General features: G+C 36.1%; 1 protein-coding gene across 1 annotated transcript in view; it reads left to right on the top strand.

The window, feature by feature from the left end:
- The first annotated feature begins 10,570 nt into the window (after positions 1-10,570).
- The window catches only part of LOC106869376 (sestrin-3), a 52,222-nt gene continuing 50,260 nt past the window's right edge, over positions 10,571-12,532 (top strand). The window contains exon 1 of the mRNA XM_014915098.2: positions 10,571-10,974. Coding sequence (XP_014770584.1) covers positions 10,909-10,974 — 66 coding nt within the window. The 5' untranslated portion in view covers positions 10,571-10,908. The remainder of the gene's footprint in view (positions 10,975-12,532) is intronic.

Here is a 12,532-nt window from a genome sequence, read left to right as displayed (position 1 = left end):
GGACGTTAAACGATGATGATGATGTTTGCCTGAAGGCAGAGAACACTTGCACTTAATTATACAAGTATTACTGCTGACTAAATTATTGCATTCACCAGATCCTGAAGTCCTCAGGGCCAAAGAGGAAAAGAAAATCTACGCTGAGACCTAGCAAATCTTACACACACACACACACACACACACACACACACACACACGCACACGCACACACACATATGCATATATGTTGGTAGGTAGGTAAGTAAGTAGGTGTGCATGTATGCATGAATGCATATAAATATATATGTATGGATTCATATAGTTGTTTACTGGCTAATTCAGCAACAATTATATTACACACACGCATTATATAAAATGAAAAGTCACCATGGTCTTTAGTCATCAGCTTGCATATGATTTCAATGACTTTATATACACATAAGTGTAACAGGTATTGCAGTGTGTGTGTTAAAGAGAGAGAATGTGTATTTCAGCTGTCTATGTAGTTTATTTGCTCCTGTTTTTTTTATTGTGTTGTTTATGCTTATTTGCAAATCCATATTGACATCTGTTACATTCAGCCTAATTATTCACCATGTGCACTTTTGATTGACTTTTGTCAACACATATATGTTATATATATATATATCAAACCTTATGAAACAAAGAAACATGCACAGAACTTCATGCACCACATGCAATTCTTTGGATATGATCAGAGAAATAGCGTTCAGGTATACAGGGGAACTAAAAAGACATTATATGTTATGAAACCAAAGGTACCTGCCCTAGATATAGAAGTAAAGACTAGAAGAAGATACCAAGACTTTGTGACAAAGCAAACAGGGTGAGCATGTGGTACAAATCTGACAAATATCAAGAAGTAATGTTTGTAGAGGCCACAGCGCATGGAGAACTAGCCCAAAGATTTAGGAAAGTTCTAAAGGAGGCCAAACTCAACATTAAGATCGTTGAAAAGCTAGCGAGCTCCAACAGATCACAACTGTGCAGGACGTACCCCTTTGAGAATACCACATGCACCAATGTTAACTGCATGGCAGTAAGATTAACCCTGGCATTAACTGTAGAACTAGAAATGTAGCCTACAGCATAAGCTGCATAGAGGTTGCTTGTAAAGACAAGAACATGATATACATAAGTGAGACATCTAGAAGCATTGTGGAGAGACTAAATGTACATTTGAGACAATATGGTGACAAAAAAGTCCTCCATACTCTTCCAACATGCCAAAGACCAACATGGAGGCACACCGGGACAACTTGATATCTGCATTTTATCCAAGCACCCGAATGACCCAACACTCAGAATAATACAGGAGTATGTCCTCATAAATGAAACATCCCCAGTACTGAATAGGAAATATACACAGAAGGTAGTCATACCCCAATACCCACAGTCAATACACAGATAGAGTTGTTAGTAGGCTTTTATGTACACGTATATATGTGTGTGTGTGTGTGTAGGTAAATGGATATGTAAGTAAACAAATAAACTGATAGATAAGTACATAGGTAATACGGACAAACAAGCACACACACACACATGTACATACACAAATGAAGACTGAACCACATGACCATATACATACACACACACAAGGACACATATGGAGACGCACATCCATGCATAACAGACGCACGTACATAGTCACACAAACTCATACACATAGACACACTCAAACATGCACACACAAAGAGATAGAGGTACACACACAAACACACACATAAATACACACACACACACACACACGAATATGCAGAATACATACATACAAATCTACGCACATGCATACATATATATATATATATGCATACACATACATGCATATACATGAAAATTTTAGAAAAAATAAATAAGTAAATGAGTGGAAATCGAAGTGGTGTGTATGTTAAGTAATAAGGAACTAAAAGAGAATGACTCTCCCCAGACAATAAAGTATGCTTCAACACACGAATTCACATAAAGAATCTTGCAAACCAAATTAAAAAACGAAGTATATATATATATATCTGTATTATGGTTGAGTTATGAGAAGCACAAAACTAAACAACAACCTGTATGAACAAGAGGTAGAAAGTCAACACACTCATATACATACACACACACACACACACATACACACATACATACATACATACATACATACATGCATACATACATACATACATGCATGCATACATACATATACACACATACACAAATGCATGCATACATACATACACACATACATACATACATACATACATACATACATACATACATACATACATACATACATACATACATATATATATTATACACACATGGAGATTAACCTTCTGTCGACCAACAGCTCCAATGGACCCCTTTCAGTTTTTTTCAGTTGCTTTTTTCCTCCTGTTTATATTATTTGATTCTGCTGATTTCTCGTGACTCTTATTTTTTCTTAACTCTCTTTTATTTGTCAAACGGGAAATTTTCCGTATGTTTATCAAAGCTAGAAAATTTCATTTTATAAAATAATTACCATAATGGGTCCATTGGATCCTCGAATTAGATTCAGACAATACTCTTGTCATTCTAAACAGAACAAAATATCATTTTCCTAGATATTTATCAAGTATAAAATAGATAAAACTGTATTCAATTTATTTGCTGAATTTTAGATAAAATGGGGAAAATCATGAAAATATTCCTGTAAATTTGTGTGGTGTTGCATCACCTTCAACCTGCTATAGGGTGATGCAATATTTCTGTGATGATGCATATGTGATGATGCAATTCTTACAGTATATAGCATCAACTTTCAGGAGAGTGTAAATATATGAGAGAGCAATATCTGCCTTTAGTCTGTCATCAAGCTCCGTATAGTTCAGTAATGCTTTCCAATATGTCTAAACATGAAAACTTGAGTGAAGACCAAATATCAAAAAGGTTATTGGAATTAAATGAAGAATGGGAAGAAGATAGTAGTGATTCCTTCTATTGTTCTGAAGATGATGGTGAAAATGATTGTGTGCTGGACAGTTTTGGTTCTGTGTCATCAGATGATGAAGATACTCAAAAATAATTATCTGCAAGCCACCCAATTATGAATGTGCAATATGTTTCTAGAGACAGACAAGAAGTTTGGCATTCCAATCCTCTTACTCAAGCAGCAGTAAGAACTTCATCTTGCAATATTATGCACCAAGAATGTGGAACATCCTGTTTTGCTAAAAGGTCTTGCGATAGCATTGAAACATGTTTTACAATATTTATGCACCAGAATCTTCTTGAAGTAATTCGTGAATGGACAAATGCTGAAGGTCAGGTTGTTTACAAAGATAAATGGAAGGAAATTGATCACTCCGAACTAAAGAAATTTGTTGGACTGATTATTCTTATAGGTGTTTATAAATCTAAACATAAAAATGTCACACAGTTATGGAGTCAAGAAGATGGCTGCCCAATATTCAACAAAATTATGAACCAGGGAAGATTTCAACAGATTTTACAAGTATTGCATTTTGATGATGCTAGTGCAAGAAGAAAAAAAGAGAAGTGATGACAAATTGGAGCCCATAAGAGAAGTATTTGAAATGTGGAATCAGAATTTGCAAGATGGATATGTTGCAAGTTCATACATGACAGTTGAACAATTAGTTTCATTCAGAGGGTGCTGTCCATTCCGGGTATATATTCCTTCCAAACCAGGGAAATATGGAATTAAAATTTGAACAATATGCAACAGTGAAACATCTTATGCCTGGGAAATGAAAATCTACACTGGAAAAGACCCAGTAAAATGGAGAGACAAATCAAGGTTCAAGAGTTGTTGAAGGCCTAGTAAAAGAACTTGAAAATACTGGTCGCAATATAACTTGTGATAATTTTTTTACAAGTCTAGGATTGGTTCGGAAGCTACTTAGCAAGAAAACTACTTTAGCTGGAACAATTAGAAAGAACAGAGTTGAACTTCCAAGTGCTTTCATAAATAGAAAAGAAAGAGAAATCAACAGCACAATATTTGGATTTCGAAAGGATCCTATGATCTTATCTTATTGTCCCAAGAAAAATTATGTAGTCACGCTTATGAGTACAATGCACTCTCAGCCTTCAATTGATTCAAAAAGTACTGAGAAGAAACCTGAAGTTATTACATGTTACAACAAAACAGAAGGAGGAGTAGATACCCTAGATACGATGGAAAGGACAACACATGCAAAAGAATGACTCAAAGATGGCCTATGGTTATATTCTACAACATGATTGATATAAGTGCAGTGAATGCTTTCATTGTTGCTAAACAGCAAAGTTTCAAGGATAAAAGAAGAGAGTGCCTAATTCAGTTAAGAAAGGAACTTGCAGGAGTTAATGCTTAACAAGAACATGACAAACAATCTTCTAGTTCTGCTAACATTTCTCAATCAAACAAGAAAAGAAGACGATCAACCTCAGTTGAGATTCCTCAGCCAAAGAAAAAAGGAAGATGTTTTTTGTGTGACCCCAAAAAAGACAGGAAAATTCAGACTACATGCAAGAATTGTAATATCCATATTTGCCAAGAACATTCTAATGTTGTCTGCATTCACTGCCATGAAGAGCTGTAATTCTGTATTTTTGTAATTTTTAAAATTTATAATATATTCTGTAAGCTGTACTTTTTTTTATCAAAATTAGTGAGAAACAGTAATTCTTCATTCATCTGATAGCATATATAATGTAGCTATAAAAATAATGGTAGTTTGAATAAAATTTAATTAAAAGAAAAATATTGGGTCCATTGGACCCAGTTGGTAATTAATGACATACATTTTCTCTGGTAGACCAAGGGTTAAAGGAGAGCAAGACAAAACAACAAGAACAAGAGTCCAAAGTCAATGTAATTATGCTGTGAGAAAGCAAGGGGATGTAGAATTCAGTGTTTGGACATTTGTCGTTTGTCAAAAAGGGAGCACTTAGAAGAGAGAAAAATGTTATGTGAGAAAACATTGTTGGTTTGACTATATCAGGCACTTCACTTTCAGCAGGCACTTTCTCTTTAACTGCCTTAGAATTCACACCCACTATCTCAGCTACTCCTGCTAACTTCCTATTTTGTGCCTTTAATTCTATCTTTTACAAACCCACCAACCCCTACTTCTACTATAACTTCACCTCATCCCACTCCATTCACATCAAATCTTCTACCCTCTACATACAATTCCCCTTCATCAGCCTCCACCTTCATCAACATTCTCACTTTTGATGCAATCTCACCACCTCCCATTAGCAACCATACATCTACCTTCCTGTCCCATGTTCTCTCACTTATTGCCTTCTCTTCTCCCCCATTTTACCTCTTTCCAAACACAGTCCCTCACAAATTCATCATTTCCAATCTAATTCACAATGTTCTACATCTTTCCTGAATTCTCTCTCCCTTTAAACCCAACAGCAACCCAAGTAACTATCCTGGATCCTATCTCCTACTCTCATTGTAACACTTTAGTCTATACTTTCCTATGTCATTGTTTCAACTGTACCTTCAACAACACCATCTATTCCCCCAAATGTCATCTCAGCTGAAGGCTGATCCTTTTAGAGGATAACTATTGAACATCTGAAGGTGCATAGCTTAGTGATTAGGGCATTCACCTCACCTTTGTAAGGTCATGAGTTCAATTTCCAGAAACACATTGTGTCCTTGAGCAAGACGCTTTATTTCACATTGCTCCACTCCACTCAGCTGGCAAAAATGAGTAGTACCTGTTTTTCAAAGGACCAGCCTTGTCAAACTCTGTGTCATACTGAATATCCCTCAGAACTACATTAAGGGTATACATGTCTGTAGAGTGCTCAGCCACATGCACATTAATTTCATGAGCAGGCTGTTCTGTTGATTGGACCAACTGGAACCCTCATTGTCCTAACTGACAGAGTGTCAGTTATATTGAGCATCCGATACAATACTGGATCACCCAGGCCAGTAGCTTATCACATCAGTTCTGAACATTACATTATTACATGTACTCGCACTTTGTTGTTTACAGCATTATACAACTTATACAACAATCTGTATGACAGTGCATAGCTCAGTGGTTAAACTGTGATTGTGAGTTTGATTCTTGGACTGGGCTATCTGTTATGTTCTTGAACAAGACACTTTATTTCATGTTGCTCAAGTTTACTCAGCTGTAGAAATAAGTTGCAATGTCACTGGTGCCAAGCTGTATTGGCCTTTACCTATCCCTTGGACAACATCAGTGGCATGGAGAAGGGAGGCTGATATGCATGGGTGACTGCTGATCTTCCAGAAACAACCTTGCCCAGACTTATGCTTAAGAGGGAAACTTTCTAAGTGCAATCCCATGGTTATTCGTGACACTATGGTACTCCCCACAAGTGGAAAATACCATAGCATTATACAAAAATGAATTGCATTATGAACATCTAATTTATCAACAGGATTATTATTCCATATTGCTTTCCTATAAAAACACTATCCCTTATATTAATATCGTCATCTCTCCACACACAGACATTACCCATCCACACTTTTGCATTCTGTTCATACCATCCTTATAGTAATGCACCACATGCACATATTCACACAACATGATCACACTACATTACACCTTCCCATGCTTATCTCCCTTAGCTCTCACTCTTCTTGCTACAAACCACCATTCAACCTTGCACCATGCTACCTCACTGTAATCAATTTGGTTTTCTCAATATTATTTGTCTTGTCTCTGTCCTCTGTTTATAACAAAACACACAAAGTCCAAAATATCGAATTCTCCCTCACCCCCTCCCTGTTCCTACCTCAAAACATAATTATGTTGACTTTGTACTCTTCCTCCTTGTTTTTCTTTTTTGTTATTTACTGTGGCTTCTCATGACTCTACTTTGATATTCTATCCACCAAACAGTCACAGACAACCATCATCACTACTTACATATCATGCTATTTCTATGGAATGAGTGAAAGCTATCATTGAAAGATTAAGCAGAGGTGATGAATGCCTATGTCACTTCTGTCATAACTCACCACCTGACTGTTGTGTCTTGCCCCAAATGCCAGTTTTGCAGAGTTGGGGTATCTGCTTTTCTGCTTCCTGTCAAAGGGATGCATTTCACTATTCAGGGGTCCATCTGTTGCTAGTGCCTTCCTGAATGCAGGCTTTGTATGCCATGACTAATGATGTGTAGATCTGCACTGAAGCTGTGCCACCTGCAGATTTTCCTGGACAATGAACAAGTGTGGTCTTCATTTCTAAGATACAGTTTCCTACAGCTCATCTGGTTGATGGAGCTGCAGTCCTGTGAAAAAAAAAATACCAAGATTGAGTGCATGTCACATAGAATGCTGTCAGACACACCAGTAGAAGTTACACTTTTGTTACAGAGAACTTGCAGTGGGTAAGGGCAATGATGTTCTCAGGGAAAGTTCAGATGTCAATAAAAATGAACTAAGTAGTCTGTTTTAAAAGAATTTCAGGCAGGGTCTGTGGGTTACTTCCAAAAGTCTTTGGCCTGGCAGTGCCAATGAAGGAGTACTACCAGTGCAAGAATGAACTCTAGAGGTACAGAAATATTCAAAACTATGAAATTGTATTGCATACATTCATGCATTGCTAAGTTCTGGAGACAAACCAGACTATAAACTGAGTCCACTGTGAGGATTGCCCTGCCTCCTGCCTTTAACAAGGTAGAGCAGACAGTGTTCCTCTAAATAGTGGTTGTAGCAAGAGGTTGTGTGGTGGACAATGTTAAAAGATTGAAGGCAGACACTTTCCACTTCAGTCGAACCCTCATTGACTTTTTCTGGTTCCACTTGAAAAGGAAAGTAAAGGTGGAGGGCTCTCTCCCCCAGCAAATGTATCCAGAAGTGGATAACTGCAGCAAAAATGGTCAGAGTCAATAGAACTACACTAAGCATGCACCTGTAGACAGGTGGACAACAGTTGGGGGAGAGCTTGTGCCCTTGATGGTCAGAGAAGTATTGGATCTGTCGAATGAGTTCCTTGATTGGTCCTAGCTGGAGGTTAATTTGCATTTGAAGCTCTGTATAATCCATGTGTTCACATATTTTGTGTACTACGTATATTTTTTATTTCATCTCTCTCTTTTTATTCCTCCCATTGTAAATTCCTTGTAATATCACTGTTTATCTGATTTCTTCTGTCTTTACATTATGAGTTCAAATGCTGCTAGGGTCAACTTTGCCTTTCATTCTTTTGGGGTCGATACAAAAGGTACCAGTTGAGCATGGAAGTCAATATAATTGACCTAACCCTTCCCCTCAAATTGCTGGCCTTGTGCCAAAATTTGAAACCATCATTATTATAATATATAGGTACAAGCATGGCTGTGTATTTAAAAGGCTCACTTCTGAACTAAGTGGTTTCAGTTTCAGTCCAACAGCGTGAATTTGTGTTTTTTACTTTAGCAAATTTCATAGCCTGAAACTGTGAAGAAGCTTGTTGTACACTCAAACACACACACACACACCACTCACAAACATACGTATATGTGTAGGTACCTGTGCATCCCATCCAACATTGACAACCGGTGTTGGTTAGTTTACATCCATGTTTGGCAAAAGAGATGAACAGATTAAGTACCAGACAATGAAATAAGTACTGAAATTGATATATGATTGCCTACTCCTTTCAAGGCAGTGCCTTAGCCTGTTCAAAGTCTGACTGAAACCAGTAAAGGAGTATATATATACTCTTATTATTATTAAGCTCAAATTCCACCGAGGTCAACTTTGCTTTCATCCTTTCGAGATCGATAAAATAAGTACAAGCTGAGCATAGGGGTCGATGTAATTGACTTGCCCCTTCCCCTAAAAAATTGCTGGCCTTGTACCATAGTTTGAAATTATTATTATTGTTATTATTACTCATGCATATATACATACACTTATGCAATGAAACACTATCAGTCTTATCCAAGGCAATTCGATAAAGTAAAAGTATCTATGTTGGAAATTTTTTATTATATGAAGAGTTGTAATGCTGTCTCTGGATTTGAACCTGCGATGTAAAGGGCCGTTAAGTTCCATAATAAGCTACCTGGATACAGCACGTTATACATAAGACTAATAAGTTGACACACATACACACGCGCGCACACACATTGCAAGACACGTACACACCTCTTTTCCTCGACCAATCACCGTTCGGTATTTCTGCACACCTATTTTTCAGCCAATCAGAACATTGGGCATGATGACATTTTATTTTTGGACTAGTTCCCAAAATCAAACGGCAACAGCCGTCACCGCACACACGCGTCCATTCTAATAGAGACACATACATACACACGCAAGTACAAGTTATTGTGTTGAACTTTATTACATCACACACTTGCTGAAACAAGTGTGCGTGTATGATAGTTTGACTGTTATTGTAAGCAAATGTATCTGTCAATGGGCTCACACACATATACATACATCCAACAGTCCCAAATGAAGATGGGTTCTCTTGACAAGCGCTCGGCTTGCTAGAAATAGCAGCTAAATTTCGCTCGACTAACACCTTATAATCTTTAAAAAAACTGGAAAACAGAAGATGGTCAGAACTGGAACACCTTTAATCAAAGGATTGCTCAACCAGGGCTGACATGGGACTAAATAACGAGGCTCATAAACTAACTCTCTCTCTCTTACACACAATGTTGAGTGGTAGACTTCATCTATCGCCCCGATTAATACCACCACCTGGTCTTTGGGTAGCCTTAGCAAAGTCTACTCTGTTGCAAGCATTCGGGTCAGGTCACTGCTTTGAGGACACCTCTCTCCCTGTAAAGGGTCAATGGGCACTATCTTCCCCACTTCCGCCACTTATATTCCCCAAAACACACACTAGCACATTCACAGAAACAAACTCTTACATTCAATAATAGATATATACATTCATAACACAACCAGAAATATTTACATACATACACACGCTGTTTAGCCTGAAAACAATATATGTGTTTAAAATTAATATATATAGTTTTCTTATAAAGTTATGTTGTACAATAATTTTAAAATGTTTTAAATATATTCTATAAACTTATTGTCAGAAAATAAAGAGAAAACATTTAGTTGAATGTTGTTTTGTGATGTATTTTCTTCTCCAATATTTTTTTAAGTTAAACAAATTTGAAATCCTTTGCTAAACATTCTTCTTTCCATTTATCCTCCGCCCTTTCTTTCTGTCTTCTATTAATGTTTCTTTTCGTTTTTCTCATTCTTTTCCCCTCATACTTCTATTAATCTTTCGTTTCGTTTTTTTATTTGCTTGTTTTCGCTTTCTTTTCCCATTGCGCCCCATCTTCCAAATTCACCTCTTTTTTTCCCTCTTACACCTCGCTTATCATTCGTTTCGTTTCGGATTTTTCTTGTCCTTTTTATATTTTCCTTCGCCATCACTCAACTATTTTTCATTCTCTCCCTACTCCTTTGCATTTTTTTTTTTCATTTTCTTCTCGATTCTATTTGTCCTTGTCTTCCTCTTTCTTTTTATTTCTCTTTTCTTCCTGTTTTCGCTTTTGTTAATCACGGTGGAAAAACAAACAACAACGAAATAACACACTAAAAATAGAGCATTCTGATTGGCTATCATTGACCTCTCCCCCTCTTTTACTCCGAGTTGCATCATCGGGTCATATGAATGTATTAACTTACTAACGTGAGCTGCCAAGATCAGCTGTAGCACTTGAGAAGAAGGAGGAGTAGAATGAAAGAAGAAGGTGGAGGAAGAGGAGAAGAAAAAAGCCAAAGAAATAGAGAAAACAGTCAAAGGGGGAAACTTCCATTTAGTGGTTTAGCCGTCACCCGAACTGTGATCCTGAATCTCTCCACCACTAGACATTTGATTACCACCATTATTTTTTATTATCATTAGTAGTATTATTAGTTTTATTAACGTTAATTCTATTTTCTTTCACTGTCAACGACCAATTTTAATGGGACTCTCATTCAAAAGCCCAGAACACAAACGTGTAACATCCCGCGTCACTGCAATGATTGATGTAAGTCAAACACTTGTTTTCTCTCCTCTTTTAAATAATAATAATAATAATGACGATGATGATGATGATAATTCATAATAATAACAATAATCCTTTCAAACATAGACAAACGGCCACAGATTTTTATTGTGGGGTGAAGAACTGGTGGTGTTTGGGTACTTAAGCATATTCTCGAAGTCTGGATACAACAGGCTGATTATAATAATGAGAAAAAAATAATAACAGTAATAATACGTATTTCTTACATGGATACAATACCTTAGATGCATTATAATTTGACTAGAGAAATGAGATTGTGACATATTTCTTTTTCTTCTTCAGGACATTAGCAACGTTTGTGAAGGGAAATGGCTACTACAGGGAATCGAAACCGGGTCGCGGACTAGGCTCGCTGAAAAATAATCATCTCTCCTTTAATAATAAAACAAATTACTTGAATTCACTCTTATTCTTCCGTTCCTTCCTTCTTCGTTCATTCACTCCATATTTTCAGCTGTTGCCATTATTTTCTTCATGTTCTTTTCGGCTATAAATTCCATTTAAAACGTGGTTTTTTTCATAGGTTTATTAAAATCTACCCCAATATTTGAGAGGTAATCCTTATCGACCCTTTGAAAGAATGATAAACATATTCAATTTCACGCTTCTCTTTTGTGTTGCTAATATCCTAAGTGAAAAGCATGTATGTCACATAATCTCATCAGCTCACCATCTCTTCCGATATAAATCCGTGGCCATCACAATAAGAAATAAATATTAATTCATTATTTAAAGTTGCCTGAGAATCAAGTCAGCGACACATGTTCTCATTTCTGTTCATGAACATTTCACCCTCGTTTTTTAAAACTTCTCATAGAACAAAATCACTAATGTCGCCGAAAAAAAGGCATGTATGCCACGGTAGAGTGTCATTCGACTTCTCCACTGCACATTCTACAAGTAAATCTCGGGTCCTGATTAAGTCCAAATTCGTCATGTTGGAAATCATTCCTTCATTTATTTCAAGTTGGCATCACTGACTCGGAACAGACACGAAAAACTTAAGTGCCTAATGGCACTTCAAAGATTCGTGTCCTTTAATATACATGTATAGCATGTGTATATGTATACATACATGCGCATATGCATGTATGTTTATATATGTATGCATGTATATAGATATATATATGTGTGTATATATATATATATATATGTCCGTATATGTATGCATGTATATAAATATGCATGCATGTATATAAACATGTATGTGTATATATATATATATATATATATATATATATATGTCCGTATATGTATGTATAAAGATATATGTATGCATATTATATATCTCATTTATATATAACTCATATTTATATATATAAATATGAGTGGCTTATTAGCAATTTAACAACCTAAAGTCATTATAAACGTCACTATATATGTATATTTATGCATATATATGCATGTGTATACGTTTATATATATGCATGTGTATAAGTATATATATATATGAATGTACATATATATATGCATCTATATATGTATACGCATAGATATATATGTATATGCATGTATATAT

This window comes from Octopus bimaculoides, chromosome 15 (assembly GCF_001194135.2).
Source record: "Octopus bimaculoides isolate UCB-OBI-ISO-001 chromosome 15, ASM119413v2, whole genome shotgun sequence".
NCBI lineage: Eukaryota > Metazoa > Mollusca > Cephalopoda > Octopoda > Octopodidae > Octopus > Octopus bimaculoides.
This window is presented reverse-complemented; position numbering and strand designations above follow the sequence as displayed.